This window comes from Tyto alba, unplaced genomic scaffold, assembly GCF_018691265.1.
Source record: "Tyto alba isolate M040663 unplaced genomic scaffold, T.alba_DEE_v4.0 Super-Scaffold_16, whole genome shotgun sequence".
NCBI classification, from domain to species: Eukaryota; Metazoa; Chordata; class Aves; order Strigiformes; family Tytonidae; genus Tyto; species Tyto alba.
Window position 1 is genome coordinate 15,444,834 of NW_024881278.1, and position 14,159 is coordinate 15,458,992.

A 14,159-nucleotide genomic window follows, 5' to 3' on the forward strand; every position below is an offset into this window, starting at 1 on the left:
CAAAAAGCAAAAGCAGATTCACTGCTAGTCAGAAAACCAAAACAAACTGCCCCACTACCATCGGGCCAGTAAACCAATGGATCACATTTATGCTGAACAAGGTGAGGCTTTACCTTGCCCTTTAATTTGCATGCGTGAGCTGCACTGTTTCTCCTAATCAAAGCATTATCAAAAAGCAAAACTGAAATCCTCAGATTCAAATGAGTATCATCTACTGGCCTAGCTTATACCCTAGTCTTAGACTTAGCATTCTCCTTGAAAAGGAGTGCAGATGAATACTTGGTCCTCTGAAACAATCTTCAAAACTTTTACACGTCTAAACATCAAGTACACTGAAAAGCACAGAGAAACTTACCTTGATATATTCTACTCTTTACCTACAGAAGAGGGGAAAGAAAAAAAAAAATTAGCCATAGAAAGTGGTAAGTGAAAAATTTTATTAATTTTCCCTATAGAAAAGTCACCACTTACATGCTGATTAAGGAAGCATATGGAAAACATATCTCTTGCTGCCAACAAGAGTGTTGAATAACACTGCAAACAAGCTTAAGCTGTTTTCTAATAAAAGCTTCTAGGTTAATGCCCTGTCCTAGAGCCTTAGTAAACATCTGTTTGCTCAGTCACTAAAAGGATAGTAGTAACTGCCCACATCCAATTTGCAGCAAAGGAAATTAAGCCATTTTGCACCCAAACAAGTCACGAACTTGTAAAGGCAAAAAACACTTGCATCCCAGTTCTGATCCTTTTAAAGCAAAGTAAGTTTTACATGACAGTTGCTCATTTCGAAATTAACACTTAGAGAAAAATTTTAAAAGCTTTCTTTTTATACTGTTATATTAACACTCTTTAGCATTTGAAACTGATCTACTATATGCAATATCAAAACTAAGCAAGGAAAAAGCTACCAATACTGCTACAGATAATATTTATTTCTGTCAAGCGAAGATAAAAGTATTCCACAAACTTCCAGAGCACATTACCACCAAACTGGACGGCTGTAAAATAAACTGTCCTATTTGATTTTCATCTATTGGTTCCCAAGGAGATGCACTGCTACACTTAAGAACTGGGGTCTCTCTTGCACAGAAAATTATCCATGTAGGAAAGAGGAGGCCAAACAGAGTAAGGAGAAGAGTGGGGAAGGGTCTCTCCAATGAGAATTAAGGTCAGTTTAAGTGCAGTGTCTGGAAGCAGATGGACAATATGAAGGGGGAGAAAATTAACTGTTTTGGAGAAGGTCAGCAACATTATCAAGCACATGGAAGGCTTCTTATTTCAAAGATATGCTGACCCTTCCCCCAGCCTTCTTGGTTTACATCATACTTCCCTGTTTGGCTTTCGAAACTGCCCCTTACTAAAAAAAATCTTCCATTAATAGTTTAAAAGAAACTCTTCCCACCTTGATGAAAATTACAACTTACTTCAGCTATTAAGCCCAGCATTTAGTTCACAATAATGCTCTAAATGGAAAAAGTAAAAACATGAAAGACTACATATGGCTTTGACTCCCGTAATGCTGAAACAGTTTAACCACACAAAAGACTGCTCAGTAAGTGAAATATCAGCAGGCTTGCAAGCATGAAGTATACTCACTGAAAGGCAGGTTCTCCAGAAAATTATAGCAAGCGTGGCGACTCCCACTAAGGCAGTGATAATAACGGGCTCCCATGGAAGTCCATGGAAATCAGGACCAGGACGAATTTCCTCAGGCAGGGTAGCAACCAACTAAAAACCGACAGCATTGACAACTATGAATATGTTTTCATTAAATACTCCAGCAAAATAAGCAGCCTGCCAAATGCTTTTATTCCTCTCATAAAATCAGAGAACCATCTAGAGCCTTCTTGCAGCTTTGCTGTAAACTGAAAACCGAAAATGAAGAAAACCACAAAGCGGCTTCATGTTTGCATTTCAACTCTGAAGTCTGAGTATCTGAAAGACACCTGACAGTAACAATCTGCTGGCAAAGAACAGCTACACCAAAATAGGCCGATACACACATTTTGCATTACACAGCACTAATAGCTATTTGAGCCATTTCTAAATAAAGCTATAAGGACAGAAAAATATAGGAAAAACCCCAGCTTGACAGCTGAATGGCCATAACAACCCAGTAAGAGCAGTTCAGATCTTTTCCCTAATGTCACCCTAGTCACAGGGTCACACGTCATGTGTCTCGTCATACGCCTCTCTAAAGGCCAGAGAGCACCAACTGCCTGAAAGAGGTGGGAATACCTGGTACAGTTTACAGGGCTGATACAGACACGGCACTCGGAAAAGAAACTGTGCAAACCAAACAGAAATCGCTGCCTTCTGCCTGGCCGCAACTGACAGAAGCGTGAGACTGAAAGGAGGGCGCACGCTTCCCCCTGCAAAGCCCAACCTAGGGGCGAGCCGGTGCCTCGGCTGACAGCCCCCTCTCCCCGCAAGCGCCGGGGCGCGGCGGGAGCGCGGGCAGCGACCCCTGCCCGCCTTGGTGCCGGCGGACGCCCCCGCTCCCGCGGGATTGCCCTGCATGGCGGGGCGGGGGCGAGTTAAAAACCGGCCCCTTTCACGGCGGCGGTGAAGCAGGGGGACGGCGGAGGGGTGGGGTGGGTATGTGACCCCCGAGGGGACGCCGAGCAACCCCCGCCTCGGCCCGCCTCCCTCTCGGGGCGGGAGCTGTCACTCGGGGCGCCGGGTCCCCCGGTTTGGACCGGCGGAGCCCCCCCCCCCCGCCGCTTGTCACGGCCGCCCGCCGGCCGTTAACGGCTCCCAACGGCCGGCGAGGCAGTGAGGTGGGGGGGGAGGGACCCGCCCAGTGCGCGCGCGCGACAACCCTGACACCCGCCCCACCCCACCCTCCCCGCCGCCCCTCGCGCACCTGCAGCAGCCGCCGCGCCGGGGGCTCCACGCGGCGCGCGCCGCCGCCGCCCGCGGGGTCCATGGCGGCGCGAGCCAACTTCCAGGCACACGTCAGCCCAGAGTGACGCCCCGCCGCCCCCCGCCCCGCCCCCCGACCGCGCGCGCACGTCATCGGCGCGCGCCGCCGCCCGCCCGCATGCGCGGCCGCCATCTCCCCCACTCACCCGCCGCAGGAGCTGCCGCGTCGCGGGCGCCGCTTCGGCCACGGCTCCCTCCGCCCCGCGTCCTGCGGGACGCCCGGCGCCCTCCGCGGGGTCTGGAGGGAGAGGGAGAGCGGTGGTTACCTGCGGGAGCGGCTGTCGCCAGCGGGACCTGCGGAGGGGGAGGGCTGCAACGGGGAACCCGCTTCTGCCCACCCGCCCCACCCCCCGCGTTTTCTGCGGCATCTCAGGCGAGATTTCAAATCACGGGCCCCGGTTCTCAAGGACATTGAAGAAACTGGCACAAGTCCTTAGAAAGGATAGCGATAGTCTGCAGGCTGCTTTAGAAGAGGTACCGCAGAGAGGGACACTGATAAACAAAGTCACTTTGCCAAGCCTGCCTCAGAGCACATAGAACTTCTTCAGCACCAAGTTAACAACAAAGAAATCACAGACTCTTCCATTCCCCGTCAATAAACCTACGTCCTCTAATTAGTTCACAGCACTGTTAGTACAGCGTGAGCTTTAAACCATCTTCCACCCGATCCTCCTCTTCTAGCTACTACGGTTGCCATAAATTCAGGTTAACATTCAAATAACCACCTGCCCAGCCTGATGTTACATTGTGGAACAGCTTTTGCAACCAGCAGTTCTAGAAGCATCTGCCCTATTTCTTCTCAGCACTTCTAGCAGTCCTCATAGGAATTCCTGGCAAATGGTATTTAACCACCAGTAAGGAAAGAATGGAAGATGGTCTGAAGTACTACTGAACATCCGACTGTTTAACCACATCAGTAATCTACCAGCCATTTAAAATTCATTAGTTATCTTTGCATTCAACCTAGAGTTTCCCTCAGAATTTAAAAGCTGCTCAAAAGTGCTTGGCTGTGGGGATGGTACAGTACTTCAGCAGCATGCAAAAGCTCAGGAAGATGTGCCTGAATTTTTTCTAAATGCTCAGTGAATAAGGATTTCTTAAGCATAATCAGAGGTGAATGTAGAACAACAAAGCTGAGCTTAGCACCGAGAATGGAGTCAAAGGTAATTTTCATGCTAAAACAGAGCTGAGGAATATGATGGTAATCGGATCCCTCCTTGGCGTAAGGACAAGTCAGCACACTTGCACCAGAGGGAGAAGGTCTCAGTGGACAGAGTCAAACATTTCGTGCACTCCAAATACCTCAGCCAGAAATGACTAAACTTGAGGGAAGCTACACTCCCATCTTTCCTGGAAAGTAACACAGCCTAGAGTCCCAGGTTAAAAAGGGGTGGAAGAGAGAGAGCACGTGATTTTATAGCCTAATGGTTAGACTGTCAGTCTCCGTGCAAGGAGGGGACCTGGTCTGATGGTATGCTGCCAGTGATTTCTGCTCTTTATCCATTACCATCCTGAGACACAGTCCACCAGCCCAAGCACAGAGCTCTGACTATGACACTTACAGGAGAACTTTTCTTATTTCTATAGTGCAAAAGGTAGTAGAACCACCTTTCTGCTGAGAAAAGTAGTAGCATGACAGTACTGCCACTAGAGGGACTGTCACGGATTAGTGAACGCCATTAGGATTACAGCAGCATACAATGAAAACGTTGGTGGAAAACCTTGGCTTTTGCCTATAAACCATTCCACCAAGCTCCTCTAAGAGCAAAAGAAGAAAATAACACAATTCAAAAAGGTTACCTGAAGCAATATCTTCCCTGGCACTCTGTCCTGAATCAACTGACCCAAAGGAAGCATCTTCCAGCAGCGACTCTCTTTCACTATCATACCCTTCTTCGGCTTCTCTATTATCCAAGAAGTTGGCCTCTTCATTTTCAGGTGGAACATTAACAGCCCTCTCCTCCTCCTCAGTAGACCGTTCTGGCCACCTATCTTCAAAATGCTGAAATTCCTGATTGCTCTCATCAATGGCATCTGGGTTTCTGATGGAAACTCTGTCATATTCAGTGTCTTTTGCACCATCTGTGACAGACAGGGAAACATGAATTAACCACTGAGCTAATGTGTATTTCTTACCCATAACTAACTGTCTCCAATGCAATACTATATTTGACAAAGCTTTACTGACACTTTTTAAACACTTCAGCTTGTATATTGCTTCCGATATATTCTCCATCATTTTTCAATAACATATAATTAAATGTTTATATGGAATTTATGCAAGGTATCAACCACTGACCTTGCAATGAAATACTGCAAGGTGAAATTTTTTCATAATTTGTGACTATCAGAAATCACATACTTAACATGTACCGTCGTAAAAGGAGCCTTGCTAAAAGCCTATCTTACCACCTTGCATATTAATTAGAAAAAACAGCAAGTTTGCAGCAGACTACCACTGGTTCCTCCACCATCAAAAGATCTGTTTTTTCAGTATTTCTACTTATGCACCCATTTATGAATATGGGCAAAAATATGATGATAGGGACACCTGAGCTTTCAGGTGCATAGATATAGTGCCTGAACTTTGCATTAATCACTGGATCTCTCATAATAAGGTGCTAGCTAGTTCACAAAGAAAGGCTGCTCTAAACCCTCCAGAAAATTCAGCACATTAGTATATGTGAATCCCTGTTTCTTGAGAGGAAGAGCTATAGACATGACCTGAATGACTCCTCCTAGCCATATCCATGCACAGATCCCACTTAATCTTAGAGAACCTGACCCATAAGAACAGACATGCTGAGCTCAGCAGTTTCTCAGGATTTGTCCCTGGACCACCCATCACAGTGCCAAAAATATGCATTCAAGATAAGCAAAATCCCCCACAGGGCATTTTCCAATTCTGGTCCCTCACCCTCTTAAAGCTTCTCTGGGTTACACAGTGTTGTCTGGGATAGAGTTTTAATTAAGTGGTTCAACATCCTACCTTGAATGTATAGCTCATCATCTTCCTGTTCTGGAATAGATGCAAGTGGGACACTCTCACTAGCAGATGAGTATTTGCTCCTTAAAGAATACATTAATTCTTGAATATCATCTATTAGTGCGCTCTCCTCATCATATAAATCCATCTCTTTCACCACCTCTTCTTTATTTTCTGCCACTCTGGAATTCAGAATTTTTCCTACAACATCCATAATGCTCGATTCTGAAAACTCAAGTATCTGGTCCAAAGCTTTTTCTATGTCTTCGTTATTATGACTTGCCTTCCGAGCAAGTTCCATCTCTGCCTTCATGTCATGAAACACGGCTTCTATCCTAACCATGTGTTGAAGCCCAAGGTACTTTTGTAGACGTATGACACGCTTTTCATCAAGAAAATCTCTCATTATTGTGAGCCGCTTCACAGACTCAGTGAAGTCTGTTACAGTGTCACTTGTGGCTGCTGAGCTGTCAGCAGGACTGGGGAAATGTGCAAATTGCTGGTGGTCATTTCTTGTATGCTTTGTATTTTGCACTTCTTTTGAGTCTTTCTGTGAAATACCCTCTGGGAGATGATCTTTCCTTTGGTTAAAGTGATTGTTGTCTTCTGTATCAGGAGGCTGGAAATTATGTTCTTCCACAGCTGATGGTTCCTCAGCTTCAAAATATTCCTCATCATCTTCCATGAAATGTTCCATCTCATCCGATTTAGCATCTTCACTGACTGGTACATCAACCTGTTTGTTCCCAGTCTCACTTGCATCGTGCATGCTAATTGTTTTTTTATCCTCCTTAGAAAATGAGTTTGTTTCCTCTCCTGTTTTGTAAGTAGGATCTGGGGTTCTGGGAACCGCTTCGCTTAGCACAGGTTTTGTACTCTTAACATTTGGTGTACCACCCTGTGCATTTGCAGTCCTTGCTTGTGACAGCTGTGCACTTGCAGCATTCTCATCTTCCAGTAGCTCTTCCTCTATTTGTTTCAAGTCAGGGTCGTCTCCAGCATCTGGCTCTTCAGACTGCAATTCTGGTCTTAGTGTTCTTTCTCTAGTTAAATTTGTGCCAAGATTTCTGTCTGAATCTGCATCCTCGGTACGAGCAGTTCCTTGCTGAGTAAGATTCTCTATATTAGTATTCTGTGTAGTGCTTTTTGATTTTTCTTCGGGGGAACTTCTCTCAATGCTTTCTTCAAATACTGTCATCCTGCCAAGATTTCTTGAAAGCTCTTCTTTCACATCTGCCTCTGAATACTCAGTCTCATTTTCCCATGGCTTAGGTTGCTCGACAGCTCCTCTATGGCTTGAGTCTCCCTCCCCCGTATGGGTTTCTTTCATGTTTCTCCTTTTTATTTCAGGTTCTTTGTTACGAGAGGTGGTTTTCTGATTTTCCTGATTGGTCGCTCCTGTTTGTTTCAAATCTTCTTCACGTCTTAGAAGTTCTTTCTCCACAGCAGGCATTCCATGCTCCAGTTTCTTTTTCAAGAGGTCAGTATCTCCTAAGTTACCCTGAAATGCATTTTTTACCTCTTCCACTGGTTCGGCTGGAACATCAACAGAGGGCTTGTTCTCAGCTCTTCCTTTCTCCCATAACTTTTTGTGCTTTAAATCACTTTCCAAGAACTCTTCCAAGACGTCATCCTCATCTTCCTCTGTTTGAGCAAGCGACACTCTTTCTGGACTTTGGTTAATATCACCATCAGATGGTTTTAAAGCATCTTGCTTGCTTTTAACAAATGACCTGGACTCCAGATCACCTCTGGGACTAGGCAAAACATGAGGATCAGGCACAGCTGTACTCGTCAGCTCTTCAGAACGTGACTCAGTTCCATCAACTGGGAGCTGCACTTCGAACTGTTCAGTTTTGTTTGTTTTTTCTTTTGATCCCAAATCACCTGTATCTACAGGTTCCTTTCTAGGGAGCTCTTTGGAGAGATCCTCAGGTTGAGTTGTTGCTGGTGCTTCTCTTTTGCTAATTAGCATCACCTCATCCTGTTTCTCTTCTGCTTGTTTAGATTTGGACCTGTCCACACTTTTACTGTCATCTGACTTGTCGCTTTTACTGAAGGCATCCTTAAGAATTAGTTTATCTGAGTCAGGTTCTTTCTCAATGTCTCTTTGGTTATTTAGCTCTGTAGCACCCTCTGCATTTTCATCAGGTTCATGATTTTGTGACTCAATGTCATCATTTTCATCACTGTCTACATCCGCTGGGGATGTAATTTCTTTCTCTGCCATAAAAGGCAGCAAAGGGATTTCTTCAGACTGATCTGCAAAGTCTGGCTCCTCCTCTGCATCATGAGCATTAATGCTCAAATCTTCATTAAAATCATCTTCCAGTGATGTAACAAGGCGAGTGACTTCATCATCTGATACAACAGCATCAGCAGTTGAGCCAAATTTTGTTTTCAACTTCACAGAGCGCTCTCTGTTTAAAAGCGTATAGGCATTGACTTCTTCATTCTCTTTGTCAAGTTGACTGGTTTCACCCTGAGGAATACTAGTATTTTTGGTATTTTCACTTTCTAGCCCTTTTAGTTTCCCATGTAGCATTCCCTTCAAGTGCTCATGTGCAATTTGATCTCCCTGAGAGTTTTCTTCATGACTATTGACACTGGAGTCTCCCCCAGGGTTTTCAGTTCCTTCTGTAAGAGAAGTGTCAACTTCCTCTGTCATGGCGAGGGCATCCTTGTCATCCTCTGTGCTTAGCTCAGGATTGTCTGTCTCCAGAGCATCAGGGGACTTTACTGTATCAGCCTGTACAGTCTCATCATCTCTTTCAATTCCCTCAGCTGGTTTTGTCCCTGGATCACTTGATTCAGTTTCCCCTTCATTTGCTGTTGTCTCTTGCAATGACTTCAAAAGCTCATCCACATTGTAATTGTCAAAATCATCCCTTCCGCCATCAAAGCAAACAAAGTCCGTTTCCTGGAATGAAAAACAATATGTAGTCATAAATATTATTTTCTTTATTGCAGTGATGAGACCAAATCGATTTGGTTGGTTAGAGAGAGATGCAGCAGCAAAGTAAATTATATTAATCATGCAGAATTAACCCCCTGAGTCCTTAAACAAAACTCTCTCTGAAGTCCGTGGAAGTTTTGCCCAAGGACTCTTAAAAACCTAAATAAAAAGCTTATGACTGAGCCCCATCAAAGACCTCCTGGTGAGGAACAAATTGGAAGTCATCAATGGAGTTGAGAGTATAATACTTTACTCATAACACACATCCTGAATTAAGAACAAGTCTGTTGCTGAATGCCAGTGAGGAGAAGAAAACAAACATCTCTAAGCTTGTTTGTCACAATCTCTTTTATCTGGTCTCTCCTCAAATGACTAAGTCCTCCAAGCAGGAGTTGCCTGTCATACAGTTTCTGAAAATTAAACAGCAGTGCAAGGCACTGAACATGATTTCATAAGGGTCTGAAGCTGCATCCACAAACAGGCCTTACTCACACAACTCTGGAGTTACTAGCTATTAGTTCATGAAAGCCATTTATGTGTGTGAGGGCTGAAGGACCAGTTCCAGAATCAAAGGGCTAAGTATATCAGATTTTGTTTGTTTCTGATAGTACTTTAAACTTTGAAACTTTGGGAAAATAAATAATTCTGAATACATACCAGACAACCTATATGCAAGCCAGCTAGCAGCATTTCTAGAGCTCAATCCAAACACATTTTGTTAGCATAAAACCAGAATATTCAAGAAAAGAAAGACCAATGCCCACATTTTGGGCTGATGCTTACATACCCATCCACATACATGCTGCATAAACATTCCACCCCTCAACACATATGTGCATCTCTGCACATATGTAGCTGCTTACTAACACAAGGTAACTAAGGATCACCGATAGACCCACTCTCCTCCTCAGGGATTTTATTGAATGCTGAGGTAAGAAACAGTGAGAAGCCCAATTAAAAAAATAACAAATAAGACTTACATCTGTTGGTAATTCTAGCTCCTCGTTGGAGTAATTGTGATTTATTTCAAGTAAATCCTTTGGAAAATATCCAAAATCACTTCCAACCTGCCAGAAACCAAACACAAGCAAACAAAAAGCCCTAATGAAACTTTTGAAATCATGTGACTATGTTAAAATCCTAATTACAGACACTAGTAACAAACATGTCAAACTGTCTCATTTCTAAATGAAGTTTAACACAGTGAATAAAAGAAAAATATTAGCAATACCTTGCTTATGCAACAGTTGTCACTGAGGTTTTATACTTAATTTCACAACACTCTTGTGAAGTTAGTAAGTTTTACTCTTCATGTTTTAAAGACCGATTTATGACAAATTATTAGGAGAGTTGGGAGCGAAGCCCAGTCGTTCTGGCACACGTGCTTTAAATGCTGTTGTGCACTCTCACTAGCACCACGTAATACTAATATGATGACAAATACAATTTACATCCATGCACAATATTATAGCTTGAAATATGCTCACTTTATAGTTTAAGGAAAAAATAGTCTTAAAGCAGATTTTTGGAAAACGCAAAATTGTTCCTGAGGTAATAATCTGTTTTAAAACCTGTGTGGAAAATACACCCGCTGTGCAAATGCACTGTTGTTCTTCAGTGACTAATGCAAGCAAAAATCAGTTGCAGATGGCTATTTTCAAGCAAGTCAATGTACAAAGCCAAGGCAAACAGTGGAAGACAAGAATCTCTCTTATCACTCACCAGATAAGATCTACACAGTAATGCTCTCATTTGAGAGTTCTGACAACGGCTGTCAAGAAGCCAGTATTAATAGCGTGCTATCACTATGCAGATTAGATAATCCAGGCACTTAGAGCCTGGTGGACACACCTAGAAAGGTGTTCCTAGATGACCAAAATATCCGGGGGAGGAAAAAGCATTGGTAATTTCCTCAGTGTTTTGTTACAGGATGAAGATGACAATTGCCAATTTTCTTGAAGAGTTTGTTTGGGAAGAGCACTCAGTTAAATAGCAAATTAAAAAGGAAACCAGTTATGTTAAAACAATTAGGAACATATAGATAAATGTATTGTTACATTGGTATCATTGAAATAGGTTAACCTGTGCTGAAGTTTTCTGGATTTACAATGCCATCAAAAAAAAGGAGGAAAATTGTATCCATTAAACAGTACGTACTAATACTTTTTTTTCCTGGGGGGGAGTGTTGTTGTTATGCAAGCAAAGTAAGCATAATACATTATAGAGCTTCCTTTTTTAATCATTTCTCATTCTTACTACCTTTCAGAGTTGATATCTCTAAAGTTAGTTACACACACACATATATATACATATTAAAAAAAAAGAAATCTATTACATCCCCACCTTTTGTAAACACAGAGATACTCTCTTATGGAAAAGAGATAATGTATGCAGGTTTGTTACTGGGAATTGCTGGGGATGGGAAATTAAACTAGACAAGTCAAATCAAAAGCTTGTCCTTGTACAGTTTTATTCTAAATTGTCCTATTTCTCTCTACAAAATTTCTATTCCAGTTTTAAATGATCTTTCTAAAAACAAAAGTCAAAGCATCAAAGTAGCCTCGTTACAGACTAATCTCCGTGACTACCATCATAATTAGGCATCACAATTTTTAACTCATTTAGTGTAATCCAAGATGCTGACCATACAAGTCCTCTGCAGTGACCCAGTTTGCCACTTACGCGGTTTATGAGCCATATGGGATCTGCATGCCCAAAATTTCATCTGCTCCTCTCCCTACAAGTCCTCTCTTGTAAGGGAAAAAAATGCCTCATTGTGCAAATAAAGGAAACATTCTTCAGCCTCTAGACACGATAGAGGAAAGGCATTATGAATGCCAAGTAAATAAGGGAGAAAAAAGTGCATCCTTCATTTCCACTCTCTTCCCAGCTAAAACGCCGTTGGTGGAAGGAACACATAGCTGTGTGCACAGCATCGGTCCCCACCAGTGCCCATGCGTGACAGCCAGCTGCGGCAGATTCACCGACCACCACTGACCGAGAGGCCGGACCCTCACACCACCTACCTCAGTGACAGAACAAACAGCTGGGAAATAAGGTGTTCAACTGTTTTTAATCTTAAAGCCCATATCCCTGAAGCACAGGCATCACAGGTGCCAAAAACTGCAGAACACTTGTCAAAGAGTTGGTTTGGTCTGTGCCCTTGCTGAATGCTGGCATTATTAAGAAAACACAGAAACAAGAGGAAAAATCCCCTGTTCCTCTGGGTCCTCCAGAAATACACTGTCTTCCTGTCTTGTCTTAAATTTAGCTCTCCTGTCTTCCTTTTTATTACGGTACGTATAAGATTTGAAAACAAAAAAAAACACCTACAAAACAACCACCCAAAAAAGCAACAATCTGCAGCCAAGTCCATTTCTTGTAATGTGAGGCCAGAAATAGTTTTCTCAACTGTGAATCAAAGGAATAAACTTCAGCCCTTTTCTGTAAGATAAAAATCACAATCTTCTGCAGCAGTATTTTAAAGTGCCTTTGCTGAAATGTTTTGTTAAAAAGCAGCAGTTTTTACTTGGTACTATCTGAAGTAGTTTTGGAGGTCTGGACCTTGCTAAAGATGAGGGTAGAGTGCAGGAGAAATGAGTAAGAGGAAAGTCTACATTACACAACCTGATAGTGTAAACAGTGCGAGGTGGATGCTGAAGAGGACACTAGTTTGAGAGCAGGACACAGTGCAGTGGACAATGAGAGTAACAGATGTGCTCCACCTTTTGGCTTTAGGAAAAAAATCTAGTATTTTCTTGGAACTGACGTACTCTTTAAATTTTTAACATGAAATCACTATTAAATAATGGCCATAGAACATTGCCCGAGCATTTGGCTTTGCTTTATTAATGAGGTTTAAACAGCTTTGCTAAAAATCGTATGCTATCTAAAGTTTAGAATATGCATAATAGCTGGATTCCAGAATTTTTTCATGTGCAAAATACTCACTAAGCTACAATGGGAGTTCTGCAAGCAATAAAGTATTCAAAACTGGGATCAGAAAATAAAGGATCTATTTTGTTAAAATACAGTATGTTTGCTTGCACGGGGAAAAAAAAAAAAAAAAAAAAAAATCAACAATGGCTTGAAAAGGGTGGAATGAATTAGAAAAGCAAAGGCAAATAAAGCCCAGACTCAACCGCTACAGATTTTTCAGCCTTGGTGAAAGGCTCCCTTCTTATCAGATCATCTCCCTTCTGGTCAGAAATACTATTGGCTCCTCAAAATTGATTTCAGCATTAAAGCCTGTATTTACAACTCGTTTGACATAAGCCCCAAGTTGCAGTAGTTGAAGCTTCTCATACACACAATCCCCTAACCTCTGCCCCCATCTGCAGATCAGAATACCACTTATCCTTTGATTTCATAGTTTCCATTATGCCCTAATACATACTTTCCCCCAGAACTTCAGGGAATGGAAGAAGGCATGGGATCAAATGATACACACAAAGTCATGCGACGAGATCCCAGGAGGGCTGGGACAGAAGGTAACGTGCCTTCCACTGGCATTTGTTTGATCACAAACCTCTCTAGGTAGCCTGGTTTTAATTAGCTAGCAACAGCCTCCCCCTCGCTCCGAGACTGCACACGGCGGGCACGGCTGGTCTACATAAATCAAGTTGCCCAGCCAAATCTGGCATGGGAAGTTACGTTGCAAGAGAGAGACCCCAGTGTGATGTGCAAGTCAGGGATGGGGACAGGCATGCCGGTGCCCTACTCAACATGCAAGGGTGGGCACCTCTGACCCCCTGCAGCATTACGATTAATGCAGAAGCAGCAAGTCAAACCGGGGAAAAAAGAACTAAAGATTATAGCCACCAACTGAAAGGAAATAGTCTGTCATCACTGCCCTAAAAGGAACACAGAAAATAGCGTAACGCAATTTAGAAAGTGACAGCAAATAAAATGGAGCTTTGCAATTCTTTTATACCTGCCAACTTCAGCTTTTACTTGTTAAACTCAAAGCAAACATCCTTTTAACTTGGAGACACACCTAACTGTTGCATGAGCTTCCTATCGGCAAATAGTTAAACTGAATATTAACTCAGCAATTACCTTAAACCTGCTGTCTGATCTTGCAGCCTGTGTTACACCTTGTTAGAAGATGGAAAATTGGCCCCCCCACGCTGCTACTCCGCGTCTCAAGAACTGGCAGCCCTGGAAACCTTTACCAGCTAATTAAACAGATTATTTATGGTACAGTACATGTCAGAAGGGAATTACCAGCACGATACAATTATAAACTCCTTCTTTAACCACCTGCTGCAGTTTTCTGCTCTCTTCTGTACCATT

General features: G+C 43.0%; 1 protein-coding gene across 3 annotated transcripts in view; it reads right to left on the minus strand.

Annotated features, from left to right (window-relative positions):
* The window catches only part of MIA3 (MIA SH3 domain ER export factor 3), a 29,166-nt gene that overhangs the window by 12,031 nt on the left and 2,976 nt on the right, over positions 1–14,159 (minus strand). For all 3 annotated transcript variants that reach the window (XM_042789503.1, XM_042789502.1, XM_042789501.1), the window contains exons 3-8: positions 9,845–9,931; positions 5,912–8,828; positions 4,723–5,004; positions 3,069–3,160; positions 1,594–1,725; positions 356–377 (exon numbers count right to left, since the gene is read on the minus strand). In XM_042789503.1, coding sequence (XP_042645437.1) covers positions 356–377; positions 1,594–1,725; positions 3,069–3,160; positions 4,723–5,004; positions 5,912–8,828; positions 9,845–9,931 — 3,532 coding nt within the window. The remainder of the gene's footprint in view (positions 1–355; positions 378–1,593; positions 1,726–3,068; positions 3,161–4,722; positions 5,005–5,911; positions 8,829–9,844; positions 9,932–14,159) is intronic.